Source organism: Leopardus geoffroyi, chromosome B1, assembly GCF_018350155.1.
Source record: "Leopardus geoffroyi isolate Oge1 chromosome B1, O.geoffroyi_Oge1_pat1.0, whole genome shotgun sequence".
In the NCBI taxonomy this organism is placed as follows: domain Eukaryota; kingdom Metazoa; phylum Chordata; class Mammalia; order Carnivora; family Felidae; genus Leopardus; species Leopardus geoffroyi.
In genome coordinates, this window is record NC_059327.1 from 40,096,518 (window position 1) to 40,120,761 (window position 24,244).

The following is a 24,244-nucleotide window of genomic DNA, read 5'->3' on the forward strand; positions in this document are numbered from 1 at the left end:
TGTATGCTGGTTTTTTCCATAGCAGACTGTGTTCCAATGCCATGAAAAATTCTCAAGTTACATTATGTTAGTGAATATGTTATATTTCCTCTTTAGAAGTCACCAGTATTTCCTCAGCCTTTCCTCCTGTCTGGGGACAATTAAATGGTTTTCTTTTTTTCGTGATCATAATAAATGACATTTTTGTACATCAGTATTTGTTCACATTTGACATTATTTGCTTATTTTCTTGAGCTTGTGAGGTTAATGTCATAAAGACACCCATCCCCTCCCTGAGTACTCTCTGTTCAAGAGAGAGTACTGGGACCACCACGGATCTGACCCAGCCTGGTGTGTTTATAAGGACCATTTCCCACATGAAAAATAAATGGTCCTACTTAGAACCGTTTAAATCATTTCCAACTATACTTATGAGAGAGAACATTTCAGAACTGATTTTAGAATTGGTATTGGAGTAGCAGAGCAAGGTGACACTTTTCTTTATAGTTTGCTTCTACTCTAACTTATTTTAATTGACCTCCTTGAAGCTTTTGGTGTATGAAGTGTCCACAAGTCCAGATTTAAACTATCTTCAATCTGTGGGCCTCTGTAGGAGTGATTTTCAGCCCAGCTGTTTATATTTGCCCTAAACCTGAATGCATATAAATGGGTTTCCACCTTTTGGATCCTGGAGAAGTGAGGTCGAACACTTGTCTCCACAGGAATGCCCTGCTTTTCTTTTTCTGTGCAAGTAGTACGTGCCTAGTTGGAAGAGAGTTCACTAGTTTGTCCTCACAGCAGGCCTTTCTCTTACATCTCTGGCCTCGAAAGAGTTCTGTCTGAGTCCCTTTCTGTGGAACTCTGTATTTGCAGTTGTAAGTCAGCCACCTCCTCTACTTGATCTGTATTTGCTCTTTGCTTCTTGCTGCCATTGTTTTAACAAGATGTGACACCCTGTCTTTGAGCCTTGCTCGATTGAACTGGCTGCTTTTATTGCATCTAAGTGGAATGTTGCTTCTTTCATTGAATAAGAGAACTCTTTCTTTCTTTCTTTCTTTCTTTTTTTCTTTCTACTATTTAAAGGGGAGCTTGGGGGGCAGGGGGAGGCAATGCTGGCAATATAGGAAAGGAGAAATATCAAAAGCGAATGGTTTTTATGTTTTTTTTTCCTCAGGTTTACTGAGGTATAATTGACAAAATTGTAAGATATTTGAAATGTACACCACGGTGATTTTATATGCATATATATTGTGAAAGGATTCCTCCCATCTAGTTAATGAATACCTCTATCACCTCACATATTTATATATGCTGGTGTTATTTATAGTTAGTTTTATTCAGGTACAGTTTACATGCACTAAAATTCACCAGTTGCAAGTGTACAGTTGAATAAGTTTTGATACTCAAGGTATAGAATGAAAAGTTTCCTGCGTAGACATATGTTTTCACTTCCCTTGGGTGAAAATACCTCAGAACGGGACTGCTGACTTGTGTGGTAAGCATACGCTTTATAAGAAACTGCCAACCTGTTGTCCGAAGTGGCTTAATCATTTGCGTGATGCTCTTTTCTTGGCATCTTTTAGAAGTTTCTTTGTCTACCTCTTCACTCCCTCCACTCCTCAAAACTGTTCCTGGGCCTTAGAGTGCATATCAATCTTCAATCAAAGACAAGGCCAGAGTTTGTACATTGAGGAAGAAGAGCAGGACTAGAGGAAGGTGGACTGGGTATAGCCACATGACTACTAGAGGTGGGGGACATAAGAGTGAGAAAAATCCTTCCAGAAGGATTATTGGAACCTCAGGTTGTTCTTCCTATGCCTACAGTGGTACTGATACCTTCAGGTTGCTTGAAGCTAACCACAACTTACAAAGCACTTGTGCATACATTAGATTGGATCCTAACAATAATTCTATAAAGCACATGTATTATTACTATCCCCATTTTACAGATGATGAAACAGGATTCAGAAAGTGTATGTGACTTACCCAAGGTCACACTGCTACTTAGTAACAGAGCCAGGATTAGGTCTTGAGTTTCCTGACCGTTACCCCAGGACTTTATCTGCTAGTAATGATAATAGTCACCATGTATTGATCCCTGGCACTGAACTAGGGCTTCTGCATGGCCTCCACATTATGTACTATTATTCCCATTTTCCAGATGAGTCATTTCATGAGTCCATGGTTGTGTAGCCAGTAGCTAGCTGGATTGGAATGGACCCAGAACCTCTGACCGCAGGTCCTGTGCTCTTTCCTGTTCTTCATGCCGGAGACACGAATGTTCCTTTTTTTAATGGCAGAGAGAAGAGGAGAAGCTGGAGAGCATGCAGTGCTGGGAATGAGCCACAGTGTCTTAGCAAACTGTCTTGCCACTTCTTTTTCAGTTGATACTAGGTTTTAAATCTGCAGCCTGTTCACTTTGAATGTCTTACATCTTTATTATCAGGCTTTACACTCATGCTCTTTGTCCCCAGAGAATAAACCTGCTTATTCCTGCTTCTATGATCTGTGTCATAGATACAGTTCCAAGCTGGGTCTAACATTGGCTCGACTGTTTTGCCTCCCCTTCTGACATTTTTCCCCGTTTCTCTCCCTCTTTCTTTTCTCTACCCCTCCTCTCTATCCCTTTCTTGCTGTCTTTCTTGCTTCTGCTTCAGTCAGAATATCATCTGCCTTTCCTTAGGCTCCTTTGTTCCCATAGACTACTTTACATATCTATAAATATGCCATTTAAAGGTAGTTAAAGCAAGTTTCAGAGCCGTTCTAGTAATGTTTCAGTTTTTTATCATTAGAGTGAAAATATGAAACTCAGTATTTTTCATCATAAATACACTATTATTTTTTAAATTAGTTTTGTGTTTATTTTGAGAGAGCATGAGCAGAGGAGAGGGGTAGAGGGAGAGAGAGAGACAGAGAGAGAGAGAATCCCAAGCAGGCTCCACACTCAGTGCAGAGCCTGATGTGGGGCTCAAACGCACGAACCGTGAGATCATGACCTGAACTGAAATCAATAGTAGGACGCTTAACCGACCGGGCAACCCATGCACCCCTTAAATTAATTTTTTAAATGCAAGAATATAAAGTAGATGTTGTCACGAGCTATTCAAGAGTGATGGTGTTGGGGCACCTGGGTGGCTCAGTCGGCCAACTTCAGTTCAGGTCATGATCTCACAGTTCGTGGGTTCAGGCCCCACGTTGGGCTCTGTGCTGACAGCTCAGAGCCTGAAGCCTGCTTCGGATTCTATGTTTCTCTCTCTCTCTCTCTGCCCCTCCCCTACTCACACTCTGTCTCTCTCTGTCTCTCAAAAATAAATTTAAAAAGTTAAAAAAATTTTTTTAAAAAGAATGATGGTGATGGGGCGCCTGGGTGGCTCAGTCGGTTAAGCGTCCGACTTCAGCTCAGGTCACGATCTCACAGTCCGTGAGTTCGAGCCCCGCGTCAGGCTCTGGGCTGATGGCTCAGAGCCTGGAGCCTGCTTCCAGTTCTGTGTCTCCCTCTCTCTCTGCCCCTCCCCCGTTCATGCTCTGTCTTTCTCTGTCTCAAAAATAAATAAACGTTAAAAAAAAAAATTAAAAAAAAAAAAAGAATGATGGTGTTAATACAAATTCCTTATGATAAGATCTACATCCTGAATGTTGAAAGAAAAAAATGATTCTGCTGTACTATTCTGCAAATAAGATTTCCAAAATGTATCTCCCATTTTACTTAAATATTTACTTAATATTTTCTTGATGAAAATCTGGTCATTTTTATGGCTAAGTAGTCAGACTCACTCACAGGTAGCAGAGAGTCGTAGATTTTACATCATACCATTGAAGAGATTACCATCTTCAAATTTCTACGTAAGTGTCAGAATTCAAGATCCAATCCTAGCTGCTAGGAAAGTAGGTTTTACATTTTCAGAGAGTTGAGTGTGAGGCACTTTGGGCTTCAGAAGAGGTGTTGGAAAATTATTTCAGAGCACTGAGGTCCTCTGCATGGGGGACCTGGCTCCTTCCCTTCACATGGTGGAGGGAGAGCTTGGCCTGGGTGCAGTCCATGAAACCTCAGAGAAAAGCTCACCACAGGCCAGAAGCTAACAAGGAAGGGAGGTCGGTCATGGACCAGGCCTTTAAAACCACAGGATCCCTGGGAACAAGTCATAACTCAGCCACAGTCCACCACAGACCTGCTTGTCTGGGTTGGGTCATGCTGGCTGAGGAGCTGATTGGGCTCCGATACTGAGAGAGGAGGAGCGTGGATGGAAGACTGGAGCAGGCACCCCCTCCACATGTTTGCTTGGAAAGACCAGGGGTCATCTTGGATGTTCTCTTTAGCAGCATTTCAGAGCAGGGAGCCTCCCACCCAGGCTTTTTTTTTGCATTAATGTCTATTAAGTGCTACAACTCAGCAACATCCCTGTTTTTAGACAGTGTACAAATTCATCTAGAAATATTCTGAGAATGTTTGTTTTCACTTTTCCTTCAGCATTCATATTTCTAGTGTAGTAGATAAGAGGGTATGAGGTAGAGGTGAAGCAGATGCTCATGGAGGAAATTCTAGAGAGAGAACCTGTAAACACTTTACTTGGGAGTCCTGCCAGCATGCTCACTGGGCCTGGTGAAGGAAGCAGGGCTGGTTCAGAGATCAAGGGACAGAAGTGATGGTGAGCAGAACTCAGAGTTGAGAAGCATGCTCAGAAGCCATTGAAGGCACCGAGGAAAGAGAATGAGGATCTTACTACCATTACAGGTTTGGGAGACCGAACTCACGAGACCACTAGTACCTCTCCCAATGATCCAAAAGATTCTAAGGTTGCTGTTCCTCAAATGCAAGAGGTTGGCAGCGTTTGAAAATTGAAGAATATCTTGTAACCTTATAAGAATATCTTAGCCATATAGGGGCTTCATACTGGGTGAAAGAGAGAGAGAGAGTTAGGGGGCTTGTTCTGACCCTCCTTCATCTTCTGACCCTTTTCAGAAAAGCTCTTGTAGGAGAGAGAAAAGAACCAAGGCTTTCACTGGAAGTTATAACATTGCGCCCTTGTTGAGAATCATTGCTGAGGAGAAGAGGCATTTACATGTGATGCTTCCACACATCAAGCCTGTCTCCCAGCTACATGATTTCTATGAACTCAAATGAGTTGATTCTTCAGTATCAGGTCTAGGCTGCCTCTCAAGCAGGCTCCACACTCAGCACAGAGCCTGATGCAGGGGCTCACCACACTGGGATCATGACCTGAGCGGAAATCAAGAGTCAGGCACTTAACCAACTAAGCTACCCAGGTGTCCCTTCCTTATCCCAATATTAAGTAAATATTTACATATGTTTTTTTTTTTCTTATTCTCTTCAGGTTTCAGTTTTCACATTTAAATCTTCCATTTATTTTGGCATGAGGTAGGGATCTTTTTTTCTTCATTCCAGTTAATTAGCAATTAGCACATTGGCCCAACATCACTTGTTGATTAAGCTTACCTGTCCCCACTGATTTGATTGCTCATCTCCAAAATCCTGCTTTCAAACACCCAGCACTCTCAGGTGTCATACCCGGCCAGACCTCAGCCACTCTGAATTTGGGCTTCTGTATTCTCGACAGTCTTGGCCTTGTGTGCGATGTTCCCTGGCCACCCCTGACAGTGGCCCGTCTCAGCAGCATTACCACCTTCTGTGCAGCAAGTTGCACACTTGTTTGACTGCTTTGTTTTATTTTGCTCCTGTTTGATAAAAATTAATGGAAGAGGGAGAAAATCAGGGTGTTGGTACTTGTCATAAAAAAAACAGGCCCTATAAATATAAAACAAAATAGTAGTCATTTGGTCTCAAAAACACCTTTCTCCTTAACCAGATGTTTATAGGATGTAATGTGAAGGAGAAAAGCTGAATCAAAGAACATAGACATGATTGTAGAAATAAGTTGTCTAAGATTATCTAAGTAGGAGACCATTTCCCTGGTCTGAAATGTTGCCTGAGGGATCGTGAAGACAATGAAAAGCCTGGGCTGAGGATATACCTTCTTTGGTGCTCCTATGATTTACCTGTGTGTGCAGCATGTCCCAGAGTGAACCGGGGTTCAAACCTCTCCCTAACATATAAAAACAAAACCAGAAACAGTGTAAAAGAGAAAACATAAAAACTCTATTTGGCTATTTTTCATCCCAGGTCCATGAGTCAGTAACCAGCTGTCTCTTTCAGCCCCTGCACATAGGCCACCACAAAGTTGACTTGACTTGAGCCACTGAAACCTCTTTACGTCCTTTCTCTTCCCTTCGGTGCCACCACCACGCTGGGCCAGGGGCCTCCCCTTATGCCCGAACCATGCAGGAGGAGCCTGGTAATTACCTCTCCACATTCACCCTTCTGTCTAGCCCATTGTCTGCATGGCAGCCAGAATGACCTTTCCAAAATGAACGTCTGACAGGTCGGCCTCCCTCTGGTTAAAACCCTTCTGTGGCACCCGACTGTCTGCATGATATGGCCACAGTCTTGAGTAGGGCTCCGTCAGCTTGCTTGCGGCTTCCTCATGCTGGCCTGCCTGTCCTCCCTCACGCTGCTCCTTCCTGCCCGGGCAGTGCTTGGAACGCCTCCCCCACCCCAGAGTTAACTCCACCATCCTTAGATCGCCCTTGAGCCTTCCCTGCCCTCTCAGACCCAGAACTGCGCTGTCACGACACTGCGAGATGTGTGCCTCCTGCCTTCGTAGCACTCATGACAGCTAACAGTCATACATTTGTATGTTTATTTGGTTAGCGTGTGTTGCCCTCACTGGGCCGTAAGCCCCACATCCATTTTTACTCATCATCATATTCCTGGTGACTGGCACAGGGGAGCTCATCAATCAGTATTTGTTGATGTTATTCTTTCTTATTTGCCCTCTTGACAAGCTAACCTGGCAAAGAAGATTGCATCAAGAATTCTACTTTAAGATTAGATAATATTGGTCCAAAATATTTCTATTTTGTATTTTCATTTGTAGACTTAATGTGCCCATGATATTAATAAAATACTCTTTTAGTAGAATATTGTCTTTTGCCTTTAGAGTGGTCTTTTCATTTGTCTCATGTGGGATCTAAATCTCCAGAATTGCATAGCCTTCAAATCTTAGCAAATGATAAAATCTATTAGTATATATTTTGTTTCACGATATGCCTGTAATATTGCACACATAGATGGCTCTCAGTAGATGCTTATTGATTTATTATATACTACTTTAGTTTGAAAAGCATATAACCCAGTTTACAATTTTTGATGGAAAGAAAAAAAAAATCATCTTTAATACTACAACTCAAATTTAGCCACTGTTCTGATTGTAGTATATTACCTGCTGGTCTTTTTATATGTATTTTAACATTGCCATAAGCACAAAGTACGTAAAATTTAGCATCCTTGTTTTTTCCTTACTAAATAACCTTAATGTTGATTGATCATTATATTGTCTGTGTCTATGATGTATGAGCCTAATTCATTCAGTTCAATTCAATAAGCATCTGTGAAGAACTGGACTGTGCTAGGCACCATTCTGTACGCCTAATACTATTCAAAGAAAACGGTACCACAGATTTGGTACTTTGACTATATAATAATAGAATACCATAGTTCCAAAGCTTTTGGTGACACGTTTACTTCATAGATATATTAATTTTGTGACATTGCCTGTTTATTGTGGAGGAATATTGCAAGTCTTTTCTCCATGTTTAATAGCTTCTTTTTTCATGTAATCAGCAAGTTTATTAGGGTTTCCCATGTGCCAGGCACTATTCTGTGTCCTGGACCCTAGTGAAAGGAGGCAGACAAGAATGGATGAATGAATGCAGTGATAAGTAGAAAAGACAAAAAGGAAGGTGAGCAGGATGGATAATGGCATGGGGGGAGGGGCTGCTCTTTCACAATGTCATTTGAGCAAAGACCTAAATAGCGTGAGGAGTAGCTACACAGCTGTCAGGAGATTTCTGTCTGGCAGAGGGATCAGCAGGTGCAAAGGCCCAGAGATGAGAGTGCTTGGTGTTTTCAAGGAAAAGCAAGGAGCCCACGAGGGAAGGAGCGATCGGAGCTGAGGTCAGTGGGCTGGGGTGGGGCCCTGAGGAGACCTTGGAGGGTCTTCCAGGGTGTGATGAGACCTCTTGGAATCATGACATCTGAATTGTGTTTCAATAGGATTGTTTCATTCTGCACCTTTCTCTGTTCCTCCTGCAAGGGCCTTCGGTTTCCACCTTTGTTACCCTCTGGCTAGTCACTTTATACTAGAAACTGTAAGCTTTCTTTCAGATACATGCATGGTGTACTCATAAAGTGCTCATTCCTTATGTGTAAATGAGCAGGTAGATAATTAGCCATACCCTGTGGTGTCACAGAATCACATTAGTTAATCGCTGTTCCAAGAAATTAGGCACATTCCACATATTTCAAAAACTCTACAACTGTGTCCTCATTTTTTTTGCCCATTTGAAATATATTTTGCAGATTGCATAAAGTCATATCCTATTAAGGCTTAATTGGCAGCCTATAATTATAAAGCATGCTTCTTCAACCACTGATACTGTAGAGACCAGCTTTTTTCTTTTTTTTTTTTTTTTTCTTTTATTGGTGGGGGGGCTGGGTAGGCAGTTAACCTAATTATAATCTTCCTTGAGTTGCTTTATGGTTAGATCTGTCACATGTCAAAGTTAGATTCCATTAGTAGGCTTAAAACATTTATTTCTGAAAGAACAAACTGTTACAGGTTGCTTAGGGTAATTGATTTCTTTTGTTTTCTGTTACAGGAGGAGACATCACAGCTTTCCCAGATTGGGAGGAAAAATATGGAATGTGTTTTACCGCTGACTGAACACAACCAAATGAACTGTACTGACAGTAGTTTGAAAACCAGCAGTTAGCAGTTTGTTCAGGCTCTAACATTGTCCAGCACTTTCCAGAGCAAACTCACTGTTTACAAGAACTCTCGGCCTTACGACGTTTATAACCTCAAGCTTTGTTTATTTAAAATATTCCCGCACGAGAAAAGTACCTGGCGCCCACTTTCCAAAATGGCCATGGATGAGTATTTGTGGATGGTCATTTTGGGTTTTATCATAGCTTTTATCTTGGCATTTTCCGTTGGTGCAAATGATGTTGCCAATTCATTTGGTACTGCTGTGGGCTCTGGCGTGGTGACCTTGAGGCAGGCATGCATTTTGGCTTCAATATTTGAAACCACCGGCTCAGTGTTATTGGGAGCCAAAGTAGGAGAGACCATTCGAAAAGGTATCATTGATGTGAACCTATACAACGAGACAGTAGAAACACTAATGGCTGGGGAAGTTAGTGCAATGGTTGGTAAGTAGCATTATTCTTTACGTCAATAAGAAACGTTTCCGTTGGCCTACTTCCTTCCCTACAGTACTTCTGTCCTGTCCATAAATGTGATCTTTGCTTTAACTTCAGAAACTGGTGTGATGTTTCATATTTACTGCATCTTATTTTTGCTTTCTGCACTTTAATTTCTTTCTTTCTTTCTTTCTTTCTTTTTTTTTTCTTTTTTTTTTTTTTAGTGTTCAAGTGTCAAGCAACCATTTTCTCAAATTCTTAGCAAACTTTGCTGTTAAAATAGTTTTGGCTAAGAGTACTTTATTTATGAAGTCCAGACAAAGATTGTATAATAGCTGTCATTTTCAAGTGGTTTGAAAGATTTTAAAGAAATAACTTGTCTAAGTGAATGTGTTTGTAAGGTTTACTTGGGAAATAGCCTTGATATTTCCATAGATATTTCATCAGTTACGATGCACTGTTTTGAATACTTGGATGCTAAGAAACAGTTTTTACTAACTTTTGTGTTCTTGGTTTGTGTGCTTGAGTAGTTACCAGATGAATCTTAAGTGCCTGTGTTTCAAGAAATTCCAGTCTTCCACGTTATTTGTAATCCTTTTTGTGGCTTTTGTTTTGATTTTCTGATTTCTACCTCTGGAAGCTCCATTTGGGATGTTTGTTTTGTTTTCTGGCCAAAAGACCATTTGTGTGTCACCTGTTTACAGTATGACCTTATACTGGTGGTTTCCGGTTGTCTAGATGAAAGAAAAGTGTCAAGGGCAGTGAAGCATGTTAATAAGCAGATTGACCCAATCAAACAGTGTGATTTCTCCATTGGTCAAGGTGACCATCAACTTGAAGCACTGTGGGGCGCTTCCCTTCCTGCACTTGCTACAGCTGAGAACAAGATTCAGGCAGGAATATCTTAAGTGCAGCTGACAGGACTCTTTCTCTGCTTGCCTCTAGGTAGAGATGACGTCCCAGCAGACAGCTGATCTATACGGGTAATTTGGTTAGGGAGAAGAGGGTTAGAGAGGAATCCTACCACCTTCTGCTTTCAACAGGACATATCCTTTTGTAGGAAGAGTCCTGCAGTAGGAGGTAAGATGCTGGTGTACCAAGAATACAGCTACACTCCACAGGTCCCTAGTTCTGTACTGTCACTGGCATTTCTTAAGGGCCCAGAATGTGGGCATTATTTGCCAAATAGAAGATGACACACCATCTTTTTGTTACAGCAAGTTAGTTTGAGAAGTTGTTGGCATTTGATCCATATCCAATACAGATGTACTAAGGTATTGAATACTGTTAAGCACAGTATGCTGGTGATACGTGCCAAGGAGTTCCTATTTCTCAACATTTAAAGATGTAAGGTTCACAATTGCTTTATTTCCAGCAGCTGTTGTAATGATTGAATTTTACTTACCCTCACTGAACATCTATGTCTCATCATAGTCATATGTAAGTAGGATTTCCCTTAGAAAACTAACAGTTATTTATAAAGATCATCTTGGTCGTCGCGATAGGTATCTAAGACCTAATCATATCGAGCTGAAGTTAAAATTTTTCCAGTCAGGATGCTACAGGTGAGAATTTTTTTTTTAGAGAGTGCCCGTGCCTCCCTCTCTACACCACCCCCCACGTGAGTGGAGGAGGGGCAGAGGGTGAGGGAAAGAGAATCTTTTTTTTTTTAATGTTTATTTATTTTTTGAGAGAGACAGAGACAGAATGCAAGTGGGTTAGGGGCAGAGAGAGAGGCACACACACAGAATCCGAAGCAGGCTCCAGGCTTTGAGCTGTCAGCACAGAGCCCAACTTGGGGCTCGAACTCACAAGCTGTGAGATCATGACCTGAGCTGAAGTTGGACACTCAACCAACTGAGTCACCCAGGTGCCCCTAGGGAAAGAGAATCTTAAGCAGGCTCCATGCTCAGTGAGGAGCCCCATATGAGGAGCCCATACAGGGATCAGTCTTAACAACCGTGAGACCATGACCTCAGCTGAAATCAAGAGTCGGATGCTTAACCAACTAACTGAGCCACCCAGGCGCCCCAAGAAATGTTGAAAGTAAGGGAGTAATAAAGAAAAGCACTGATCAAATTAAATCTTAACAGCAGTTTCTCCTTTCGTTGGATAGAACTTCTGAAGAATGGTCATGTATTAAAGAGATTGTTAGTGAGGCCACAGCGAGGCTCTGGGTTAGGCAGAAAGCCTTGTGAACCTCGAGCTTCATGTCACTGCTCACTTTTCATGTGAGCAGTATAACTTGTCCAGTTTCTCAGTTCTCTCACCCCTGGCCTTTGGCTCTTTACTGAAAGAATGAAGAATACTTACCTCAACTAGAATTTAGGTTAACCAAAGCAATTTGGGGTTTTGCTTGAATAACTTGATTTTGTTTGCTTTGGTTTCTTTCTTTTCTTTTCTTTTTCTTTTTTTTTTTTTTTTTTTTTTTTTTTTTTGGTGTGTGGTTAGATGAATCTCAAAGCCTGTTTTTGTTAGGAATTTGTGTGAGTTACCTAGATTTTTAAAATTGGATTTCTTGCAAATGAGAGCTTTGTTAATACAATGGTATAATTATTATTGGCCAGAACCAAAGCTGATTCTGTTCCGATGCCTGAATTGTCCCCATCTTTCTCTTCTAAACTCAATATCCATTTCTTCTCTCTCTCTCCCCCATCCTTTTATTCTGTTCTTTTATTTTTTCCTTTTTTTCTTAAGAAACATTTCCCTAAGCCCTTGGGTCTCTGTGCTTTCTGATAGAGTTGTGGTAGCGTTGGGTTCATTGGGTGGAAGAAATTATTTGTGCCAGCCAAACTTTCTGAACAAGTTCCCTTTTGGGACGCTGAACTCAGCCCTAAAGCAATAGTCCACTTAGTATGAAAACCACCAATGGTTCCAAAAATCTGAGAATTCACAACTCACCATCTTCTCATGGAAATACCCACAAAAGCATGAACAAGCCATCTCCTGGAACCACCCTAAGAAGTACCCTGTCCCCGTAATGCTCCCTAACCACTGAGCCTTCTCAGGAGCCTGGAGCCTCTTCGGGCTCATTCACACTGCTGGTCTGCTTCTGGGTGACCCTGCGCCTTTGAGCTGCCACTCTTCCGTCTTCCCGGGAATCTGTTGCCTCAGGGGTGCTCACCTTTCCCCCACTCTCCCTAGGTTTTGTCTTATACCCTTGTTTCATACTTAATCCTTTCCTCTTTATAAGATATCGTTATCTTAAGTTAAAATATCTTTTTTCCCACTGTTTTTCTTAACATTAAGAAGATTAATCCCATCAGCCTTCAGAAATTCCCGAGGGTTAGGAGGGCTGCCCCACTCTTACTTTGCCAGGCGTCCTGCAAATACCCACCTTCACCTTCCCCTCCTTTCTGCAGCCCTTTCCTTTGTGCCCACTGGCCCCCTTTCTCACCTCCTTCCCACCTTCCCCCCACCTCCATTGAAGGCAGCCCTGTCCTCCCGACCTTTCCTTACAAACCCTGCTGCTCCAAGACATATGTTATAAAGTCAGCCAGAGAGGGATAGCAGCTTTCAGTAAAGAAAACCTCATGGTCTGAAATTCATTTGGGTGAGTTTATACTATTAACATCATGAGATTATTTTAGTTTCGTAAGAATAGAAATCATAAGTATGTTTTTCAAGTTACTGTTCTGTGCCATGTAACATGCTCCAAATTCTGGCTCTATTTTTAAAACAAACTAGTCAGTCATTCAGGAGCTCAGGGCTTAGATGTGGAGGCTTAAGGAATTGTCCACGGGGAGGCCTGGGTGCTGCCATGGAGGCTGGCCCCTCCTCCTCCCAACACACTCCAGGGACAGGGATAGATGTAGACAGGGTCACAGCCAATAATTTGGCTCACAGGTGGGCCTGCCCGGCACTCACGGAGCTGATGTCAGCATTGCCTCACAAATTAGGTCCTGCACAGCCATTAATGATCCTCTGTAACTCAGATATTTTTGAAGAAAATGCCAGGGATTTGCTTAAAAGTGCTGCTGCCAAGCAACAGATTTCCAGAATTAACATTTGGGATTAATAACGTGCCCTGCTTATCAGCCAAGCCCTTTTTTCCCTTACAGTCCTATATGAGCTTTTTGACAACTGTTTCTGAAAGTGATCTCGCCCAGCTGATGCTTTTAATATGCACTGCAGAATTTGATCTGCTTATGAAAATATCTGGAGTGAACTGTAACCTAGAAAAACATTAAGCCTGGAAAAGGAGGTGAAATTGAGGTAAAAGGACACAAAGCCAAAACTAAGGATCCTCTTAACTTAATAAAGAATTAGAAGACTTGAGGGAGGTTGCATACAAGATGCCTGGCATTCTGGGTAGGGGCTGAGAGCAGATGCCCACCTGTGGGTTAGATTTCATGGTGACTTCTCATATGAGAGGCACAACTACAAAAAACAATGTGGAATTACACAATCTCTTTTATTTTATTTTTATTTTTTTATTAAGGTGTAATTGACATGTAACACTATATTAATTTGAGGTGTACAATGTAATGATTTGTTGTTTGTATATTACAGTCTCTCTGACAGACTAATAGGACATCGCTGGTATCTAGCCCTCCTCATTATGTGACGATAGGCATAACTACAATGAAATCTTTTCCAGTATGCAGCCTTTCATGTTGCTCTGTGTTCTCTAGAGTCTGTAATTTCTTGCTTGGTCTTGGCCACCCTTCACATCAAAACAAGTTCATCGTCAGCACCTAAATGTGACAAAAGCAGTTAATAACTGACATCAAAAAACTTTAAATACTTTTAAAATATGTTTCTGTCAATAAACCATCATTATCCCTTCAGTGTTGAAGAATATTCCTTTCACTAAAGTTCAGTGAGTGATTTTTGTTAGGACTTAAGCACTCTGTAAAGAAATAATCCATAAAAAAAAAAATCAACCCTAGGGAGGTGTTATGGAGAACAGTAATTTGGGCTTCTTCCTTTTGTGGCTATTTGAGATGCCCTATTCTATGTCTGACCTTTTTTTTTTTTTTTAATCTTTCCACCTATAGGCTCAGCTGTTTGGCAGCTCATTGCATCCTTCCTGAGACTTCCAATCTCAGGAACTCATTGCATCGTTGGTTCTACTATAGGATTCTCACTTGTTGCAATTGGTACACAAGGTGTGCAGTGGATGGAGCTTGTCAAGATTGGTAATTGCCATTTTCTTTTACCTATCAGAAGGAAAGTTTACATTCTCTAGAGTAAGTTTTATTAAAAGTTACCATTATAATATATTTTCCCCTTTGGATGTTAAGGTTTAGAAGACCTATATGGGTAGTCCATTTACCAGTAAGATTTCTCCTCACAGAGATTGTGAACTTTTATGTGTTAGATGAATTATTTTAATTTTAATTTTAATTTTTTTAATATTTGTTTGAGAGAGAGAGAGACAGAGCATGAGTTGGGGAGGGACAGAGAGAGAGGGAGACAGAATCTGAAGCAGGCTCCATCCAGGCTCTGAGCTGTCAGCACAGAGCCCGACACAGGGCTTGAGCCCATGAACTGTGAGATCATGACCTGAGCTGAAGTCAGATGTTTCACTGGCTGAGCCACCCAGGTTCCCCTGTCTTAGATGAGTTTGAACTCTACTCTTTTCAGTGTCATCTGGCTTTGAAAATCAGTATCTATCTGTTGTTCCCAGACAGAAAAGAAATTTTTCTGACTGACATCAGACTGTAGTCAGAAAAATACTAGGCCCTAGTAAAGAAAATACCTTCATTGTCCAAGAGGCAGAGTTCATGGTCATGGGGAACCCTGGGGTGAGCTCAGTGTTACTTACCTCACTGCATTGGAGAGGTCTCCCAGTCTGCCCCCTGCCCAGGAAACACGGGAAACACTCTAGCGCTCCTCCTGGGTTGTAGGCTTCCCAGGAGGGACTGGTCTAACAGGTCTGACAGTCTGCCTCCTGGCTCTGGCTTTTAGCAAGAGGGAAATCCATTCAGCCCCATAAGTAAAAACCTGCCCTTTGTGAAAAACATTCTCCTACTTCATCTCCATCCTCTGGGTTACTCATCTGTATAAGAATCACAGTGGCATCTGGAGCTCTAGGTCAAACAGACCCCTGACCTGCCAAGCAGGGAGGGACACAGCCGGGAGAATCACCTCAGATCCCAGGAGGCTTCTTCAACAGTGTATCTCAACTCTGGCTGCACCTTAGAGTTACCTGGGAAAGCAATTTAATCAGTGCCAAGCCCCCTTTCCTAACCTTTTAAGTCAGAATTTGGGGAGTGGAACCAGAGCATAAGTAGGGTTTGGAAACTCCCCAGATATTTCCAGTGTGTAGCCAGAGTTGGGAACTACTGGGTTATAGTGTCAGGATGTCAGTACCAGGCTGAACTAGGAAAAGGAAACGGAAGGTGGTTCACCTTTTAAATAACCTTTACTGTTGGAGCAAGGATCAGGTCTCCATAGGGATGGAGAAGATGAGCAGACAGAAGAGGCTTAGTGGGAATCAAAGGAGTCTGTCTTTTCAGACCAGAGCTCATGGTCCCTTACCTGACTGTGCTGAAAATGTGCTCACTTACGTGGGACTCTGTGTCTGAGGACAGCTGCACATGTGCGAAGGTCAGCCGTGCTTGGGAAGTAGGTTGGTTAGGTTCTGAGTTAAGGTGAATAATTGTAGGAATATTTATTAATGTATGTACTATGTGTTAGTTATCATTATATCATATAAATAGGACTTGAGTTATATAGAATTTTAACATTCATTAGATTTTTTTTTTAATTATTCAGTTGCTTCCTGGTTTATATCCCCACTGTTGTCTGGTTTCATGTCTGGCGTGCTGTTTATACTGATCAGAATTTTCATCTTAAAAAAGGTAAGTGAGGCTGTTATTTTTTTTTATTAAGTTTTAGAACTAATTTTGGTTGTATTCAATAGAAATTAGCAGTGAGGGGGTCAGAGGAATGATTATATTTTTACACTGTTAAGGCATAGCACCCTGCAGTTAGAATTAGACTTTATCTTTTTATTTTTTATTTTTATTTAAAAAAAATTTTTTTTTTTATTATTATTAACGTTTATTTATTTTTGAGACAGAGAGAGACAGAGCATGAACTGGGGATGGTCAGAGAGAGAGGGAGACACAGAATCGGAAACAGGCTCCAGGCTCTGAGCTGTCAGCACGGAGCCCGATGCGGGGCTTGAACCCACAGACTGTGAGATCATGACCTGAGCCGAAGTCGGACACTCAACCGACTGAGCCACCCGGGCGCTCCTAGACTTTATCTTAAAGTAGGCAGAGGAGAGTACCCAGGGGCTCCCCCAGAAAGCAGCATTGTAAATAGTGTTTCTTGCCCTGTGGTTTAGTGTATTACTTGGCTCCCCCAAGCATTGTGCACAGAACCCAAACAGGCAAAGTAATTTCCTGAAAGTTAAACAGAACAGAGTGTGATAATGTTAAGATTTTGAAGTAGACTATCACTAAAAACATCTGGAGAATTTCTTTACCCAAATACGAGTGTTTTCTCTATTTTAATGGAGATGGCAAGCCTGAGACACTGACTTTTTCCTATCCCTGAGGAAAGGGTAAAAAGAAGGTAATATACCTATTTGGGGGGGTACATTTTATCAAAAATTAAAATGAGATTAAAATTAGAAATTACTGAGATCTGTATTCCATAAAAAAACAAAACAAAACTTGATTGTATTTTTTTATTTGACTGTCAAGAGCTTGTTGCAATATTTTATAAGCCATAAAGCATGCCTCTGATTGTTGTGTTGTGGTACGCATTGAGCCCATCAGGGACAGGCCTTCCTTCAAGTGTATCCTTGCTTGGAGATGCGTCTGGTTTTCCTTGGCTTTGCCTAGTAGTCCGTTGAAGGGCTCCTTCTCTTGGATCAGTACACAGCTCTACCATTCCTTCTCTTGGCCCCTCTCCATACTAGTATTTATTTACGTCTTGGAAGATGCCACCCTCTCTTACCTGCTACACTTCAGTTTTTTTTTACTTCCTCTGCCTGGAACCCTTGCCTGGCAAATTCCTACTGCTCCTCAGCCTTGAGATGCCATTTCCTTGGAAGTCTTTTCATCTCCCACTCAATTCTGGCTGCTTTCCTCTCTCTCATGCTTCTGCAGTGCTCCGTGCTTTCTCATCATTGCACTGTTGTGCTGTGTGGTGTTTTACTTCTTGCTTAGCAGCCTATTTGCTGTCTGACTGTTAGGTCTGTGAGAGTAGAACCGTGACTTACTTGCTTGCTTTCATGTTCTAGTGCCCAGCACTGAGCTTGGTACTTCAAGGACACTGATGGAACTTTTAAGAGGGAATGATGAATGCTTAGGTGGCAGATGACAGATGGATGCATGGAAGGAAAGAAAGAGAGGGAAGGAGGGAGGAGAGAAGAGAGGTCTGAAGATAGTTGTCATTTGAGTTTTAAGAATAGGTTATTTGAAAAAACATAAGGTGATTCAATAAAATAAAATAAAATATAAATTCAGGACTTAGACACTTTCAGGAGTCTTTAGTAACTCTTGGCCTGAGAAAACATTTTGGAAATGAGGGGCAGTGGGCATTTGAGCACCCGCACATTTTGTTTGTAGTTGAGCCTGGGTTCTTGTCACATGATACACAACAGGTGAGAAGACTACTGCGCCTCATCCCTGGCTCCTGCCCTGGCCCCTGGCATCATGTTCTCTGTGCTTGTCAACCCTGCTGGGCTGGCTGTAACTCTCATGTAATTGAATCACTTACTACCCCTGCTCTTACTGGTCCTTACTCTCACTACCATTCAACTCAAGCCTCTTGACAAGTGCTGATGGCTACTTGAGACATTCCAGAATAGGTTCTTAATGGGTTGTACTGTTCTGCAAACATACTTGATTTCCATACATGTTTGCATTTGACGCTAGGAATCTTTTACCATCTCAATTTATCCTTACTCCTGGGGCTCAGAGCAGTTGTTAGATCTAATTTTCCTTTTATCATGGGTAGGTAGCAGATTTATATAAATGTACCAGTGTCTTACATGGTTATTAGAAAGGAGTCCTTTTTTGAATTAAGTGACATCTATGTGCCGGTGCTGTATTGACGAGTTCCCAGTCCGTATTTTTGCTTCAAAATCTTCTGTAGATCTGCTTAAAACCCTAAATTTTGAATATTTTCTCAGATGTTGTTTAGTGTAAAACATATGCAGTATCCCTTCTTGTTGAAGTATTAGATTTAGGGAATGTACCAGAAACCTAAAATTGTAAATACATTTTTTGTTAGATAACCCACAGTTCTTTTTAATTCTTAATAGTTGAAGGTTAAATACTATAACTTATGAAAAGATCTTAAAAAGCCATAGCATACGGTAATATATTTGCTTTATATATTTTAATAGAGCTAAAATGTATTGTGCAATAGGGCGATGTAAAATCTAGTAGTAATGCAGTGGTGTTTAAGTAATTTGGCTTTCTTGGGGCATCATCTGAGGGTTGAGTCTTCAAATATTTGTTGAAAGTGAATTTTCAGGGCCAAACCTGAAACTAGCTGGCGTGGTGAGCACCACGGGGTTTGAAGTAGATGCTGAGCTCCGGGCTTCAGTTCCCAGGAACTGGCCTAACCTCACAGCTCTTCTCTGTTTCTAAATCTGACATCAGCTCATGTGATTTTAGTGCTTCAACGTGTCTGCTGGCCACAATAGTGCTCTTTGAAATAGTAATTGTGTAGGAGAGACAGCCCGAGCTGATGTGCAATAGATCACACGGCAGTGACATGGCCAGCCGTTTTGGCCACACCACAGTTTGGAAGACTTTCTCGTAACAGTGTTTTATATCATTTTGCCTCTGTGTGGCTCCAGATGCTTCCTGAATCCTGACCTTCCACTTTATCTCATTATCATACAGGAGGACCCTGTTCCCAATGGCCTCCGGGCACTTCCAGTGTTCTATGCTGCTACAATAGCAATAAATGTATTTTCCATCATGTACACAGGAGCACCAGGTAAGAATTCCTCAGCAGTTTAAATCTGGCAGGCAAAGCGTATTAGCGTTAGACTTAACAGTATTGGTTTATTTGGTGCTGGCACTGTTGTTGGTTGATGGTAAAAAGCATCACTCATGCTCATGATAGAGTAGTAAAAAGAGGAGTAAATGCACATCCTTGTTCTAAATACTCAAGAGGTATGTGAAGTACAGAGGCAAGAAACACACTTGCAAGTGAAAAAAAGAAATGTGAAATCCTCATTCTGCCTGTTTGCCCCCCTGTGTTACCTTAGCAGCCTTCTCGCGCTGAGTCTCAGAACAGGATCTAATGCCACGCACCTCCCCAGGCTGCGGGGGAGTTTGGGGAGGGGGATGGCACACACATGACACACGGGAAAAGCTCTGCCATGGCCCATAGCATAAATATCCACCTCCCTGGAATTTGTCTGACCAATGAATCCAGTGGGTAGAAGCTACCCTTTTTTTTTTTTTTTTAAGGTACTGAAACCAATGTTGATTTTTCAGAATTACCCCTTCCCATTCTGATGGCTTTTGTTCTTTTTACATGGGTTTAAGGTTATTTTTTGGGGGGGATGCTGGATTAAAAGTTTTCTTTTGCATTTTGGATGGCTAAAGAAAGTCATATGTGGTATTTCTATTTGCAAACATTTTAGTGTTGGTGAGCATTCTAATGAAATACTTCTGTACATGTTTCAGTAGAGAGGATTCCTCCTGTTTCTCTTTGTGGTAGCCTCCTACAGCTAAATCCTCAGTATACCCATTATTGTGGGGATATCTGGAGTCAGCAGATATGTCAGTTTGTGTTGTGTTTCTTCTTGTTAATGACCTTTATGGTCATTATGGATTACATTATGGATTAAGATTCAGTTATTGGCTATATCTGACAAAAATCTCCCTCTTCCTGTTCAAAAGATAAAATTTTCCCTAAATGGCATATCATACAACAGCTGACAGGTGCCCTCTTCCAAAATGGGGGAGTATCCTTACTAATTTCTCAAACTAGGTTCCTCAAGGCCATTTTTTCTCAGATTTTATTTTATTAGACATTTATAATATGTGTACTTCAGTACTGCAAATAAAAAATTTCTGAATGAATATTAACATTATAGAACCTTCTGCTTTGGCATCTCTACAGCATTCAAAGTGTTGATCTTCAGGGTTTCAATACTCATGATCAGGACTTCCAGACTTTGGGTGGTAGCCCAGGGGGTAGAGTATCACAGCTGCCTCAAGTTCTGTGAAAAGCACAAAGCTGAAGGTCATGGGGATGAGGAGAGCTGGAGAGATACAAAACCCTAGCCTCAGATACCAGCAGTCTTGTGGCCCTGGAGGTTTTATAAGTCATGGACTGTGAAGTGTGTTTGTCATAGACTGTCTTCTCAATATCTAAAAAAATTGGAGGCAGCGAAAACACAGCTCCGTACCACAGAGTTAATCCCACCCCCAAGTCTGAAGCTCTGGCTGGGCAGGCCTTGGAGCACGAAGTTGGGAGAAAACTGTAGGAGAGCTATTCTTTGTGTAGCAACTTTGTGCTCCTCCTGAGTCTTGTTCTTAATTTTACATAAGCTCCTAGAGCTCAAGTTAGCTGAACAAAAAGCTAATAAGCAAGTGTCAATAGCTGTCTCTAAGCTTGGTGATTTAAAGCACAGAGCTGGGGCGCCTGGGTGGCTCAGTCGGTTGAGCGTCCGACTTCGGCTCAGGTCGCGATCTCACTGTCAGTGAGTTCGAGCCCCGCGTCGGGCTCTGGGCTGATGGCTCAGAGCCTGGAGCCTGCTTCCATTCTGTGTCTCCCCCTCTCTCTGCCCCTCCCCCGTTCATGCTCTGTCTCTCTCTGTCTCAAAAATAAATAAAAAACGATAAAAAAAATAAAGCACAGAGCTAATGAAGGCTGGGGGTGCCTTTGTAGTACTCAGGCCTGAAAATGGGAACTGGTACAAATAAGGATGATTTATTGATTTACTTTTCTTTCTCCATTTTATTTTTTTCTACCCTGTATTCTTCTTTTTTTTTTTTTTTTTTTTAATTTGAAAGAGAGAGCAAGTGAGAGGAGGGGAGGGGCAGAGAGAGACGGAGACACAGAATCCGAAGCAGGCTCCAGGCTCTGAGCTGCCAGCACAGAGCCCCAGAGCCTGACATGGGGCTCGAACTCACAAGCAGTGAGATCGTGACCTGAGCGGAAGTCAGACACCCAACCAACTGAGCCACCCAGGCGCCCCCTACCCTCTGTTCTTCTTGTTCCTGGTGGTTCTTCTGAATGTCAGAAGTCAACTGTGATTTTTATTAAAATTTGCCTTTTTCTGTAGTTGGACTCATTTTTTCCATCTCTTTTTTCTCATTTCCTCATCTTTTGCTGCAGTTTTACTGCAGATTTGCAAATGGTATGGTAATTCTGGTATGGTACCATTCTGACTGGGATGGTAAATTATTCTAGAGAAAGTTAAACTATATGACAGATGAGGCACTAAAGATAATATCAATACTTCATAGAGAGGTTGTAAGAAATAAATAATGTAAATTCTAAGTTTTAGTGAGTTGAGTTTTACATGAATCTTTTGGTCCTCTGAAGTCCTCTGGGAAACTGGTAATGCAGACAGGAAAGTGAAGTGTGGCAATGCTGAATTTCCAAGGGCATATAACTAGTCAGGTAGAGAATCCTAGTTCTGAGCCCCAGGCTCTGCGTGATGACAGTATACTGACCAACACGTGACATGGCACAGGTTAGACACCTAGTATATAGTACCTGGTCCCTCATGTCACTGTTAATAACAGTCAGAATGCACCAACCTTAATATGTTCTTTCTCATTTCTTCACTCTGTTTAAAAATGGCTTCTAGAGGTACCTGGGTGGCTCAGTTGGTTAAGCGTCTGACTCTTGATCTTGGCTCAGGTCATGATCTCATGGTTCGTGAGTTGGCGCCCCCTGTCAGGTTCTGCACTGACAGCAAGAAGCCTGCTTGGGATTCTCTCTCTCCCTCTCACCCTCTCTCCCTCTCTCCCTCTCTCTCTGCCCTCCCCTGCTCGTGCGCTCTCTTTCAAAACAAACAAACGCTTTAAAAAAATGGATTCTAATATATTTGGAAACCTGGCTATATATGTTTTGTATATATTTAATGCAGGTAGTGTAAAGAGAGTGGCTACCTCATTCATTAGGAATATTAAAAAACCTGTACAAGAATCTTGAAAATCATTACTCATTTGAAAGCACAAACAGTATTCCCAGTGCTAGAGCTAATGTTAAGGACTTCGGTTGGCAGCTGTGCTATCAGGAATGTCACATCTCCTCACCTCCCTGAGCCTCTATGCATCATTATAAAGTAAGGGCAGTAGGAGGACTTCTGTGAAAGCAACACCACGTTATGTGAGATAATGCGGGCAGGTGCTGAACACAGTGCCTGGCCCATAGTCCATCTTAATCCATGATAGCAGCCATTTCATTGCTATCAATCATAAGTAGCCTCATCTTTTCCACCTTAAGTTGCCAGCATATCCTGAGTCATCCTTTTATTTTTTCCACACATGTTGGTTTGGAAAGCTTACTTGAAGTTTTCCAGGGGGGCTTGCCTAGTGGAGAAGGAAAGAAAAGTAAGTCATGACTCTGAAGGACCAGCCATTTTGTTTCCCCACTAAGTCAGAAAAGGATTTTGCTAATATTTTTGCTCCAGGGACATGTTTTTAGAATATCCAGTAGATGAGTCCAGATCTTATTTTTAGTTAAACAAAAGATAACTTTTGCCTTTCAAACTAGACTGTAATTACCTACTACTTCCTCACGTGGGGCCTTGCTGCCTGATAGCTGTGGTGTCATATTTGGTGATAAGAAGGGTCCCTTCAACAGTGACTCGGTCACTCTCCTTTCACAATAGGTCTGCCTTCCTGCCAGTCTGGAATTTATTCTTCCTTGTTTCCTTCCTTCCTTAGAATATTTCCATTCAACACATAGGTGTCTCAGAGGTAAAAGGAAAAAATGAAAATCTCTAACAAAAAGGAGTAGCAACATTAATCCTACCCTGTTTCAGCTGTAAGAGCTTTTGATAAATAGCATATTTATGCATGGACATGACTTCAGTGGGACTCATTGGCTGTTGAGCTCTAGGGCTTTGTTTTGATTTCCTCGCTCCTCCTCCTCAATTATTTTGAAGTTGTTTATATCTTAGGCTTAGTTTGATTTATTTGCATTTGACACAAGTTTTCTCAAAAGTCATTCTTCTACTTCAAAGACTGACCACTTTAAAACATTGTCTCTGCATTTTTGTCCTTAAAAAAATAATTTGCAAGAAGCAAAAATAACTTTGGGAAATAAAGTGCTCACTTGGGTTGGATACAAGCCTGAGGTTTATTTTTAATGAAAAAGTCTTCAGTTGTGTGGGACCTGGCTTTGTTCAGTTTTTAAAGAATGAGAAGTGAAATTTGTTGCATGCTTCTTTGAGTGGTCAGAGCTGATAGGCTAATTAAGCCTCTGGTGATCATATGTAACTTCTAAGTCAAAGTGTGGTCCCTGGACCAGCAGCATCAGCATCTGCAAGTAAGGTAAACGTGCGCACATGTGTGTGTGTGTGTGTGTGCGTGTGTGTGTGTGCATGTGTGTGAGACTGTGGAAAGATACCCACAATATATTGATATATTGTATGTGGGAAATGAAATCACAGAATATATACAGTATGATTCTACATCCATTAACTCTTTTTAAAGGAAAAAAGAGATTCTCACAAACATTCTACATTGTGTGTTTATATTTAGAAAATACCTGGAAGGAAACATGCCATGGAGTTAACAGTATTTCTCTAGAAAGTAGGTTCAAGAGGGAAGAGTAATGAGCTATTTTCATATCTGTACATCATACAGTTTTGTACTGCTTTTTTAATAATAAGCATATATTATTTTATAAATTAATTTTATAAATTTAATAATAATTTAATGATTTAATGTTTTAATTTAAATTTAATAATTTTAATTTTATAAATTAAAATAGAGAAGAAAGGCTGTAGAGAGAAGCTAAGGAGTAGGAATATAAGGGAAGAAATATAGGTCAATGACCTTTGGAAGTTTTATTCATTTTATAGATTCTAAT

General features: G+C 41.3%; 1 protein-coding gene across 11 annotated transcripts in view; it reads left to right on the plus strand.

Moving 5' to 3' along the window:
* The window catches only part of SLC20A2 (solute carrier family 20 member 2), a 108,441-nt gene that overhangs the window by 49,241 nt on the left and 34,956 nt on the right, over positions 1-24,244 (plus strand). For 9 of the 11 annotated variants that reach the window (XM_045458931.1, XM_045458975.1, XM_045458938.1 and 6 more), the window contains 4 exons: positions 8,716-9,268; positions 14,260-14,400; positions 15,983-16,068; positions 19,078-19,174. In XM_045458931.1, coding sequence (XP_045314887.1) covers positions 8,980-9,268; positions 14,260-14,400; positions 15,983-16,068; positions 19,078-19,174 — 613 coding nt within the window. In that variant the 5' untranslated portion in view covers positions 8,716-8,979. Of the gene's footprint in view, positions 1-6,151; positions 6,291-8,715; positions 9,269-14,259; positions 14,401-15,982; positions 16,069-19,077; positions 19,175-24,244 lie in introns of all 11 variants that reach the window. The other 2 variants (XM_045458965.1, XM_045459021.1) reach the window with 1 other exon arrangement.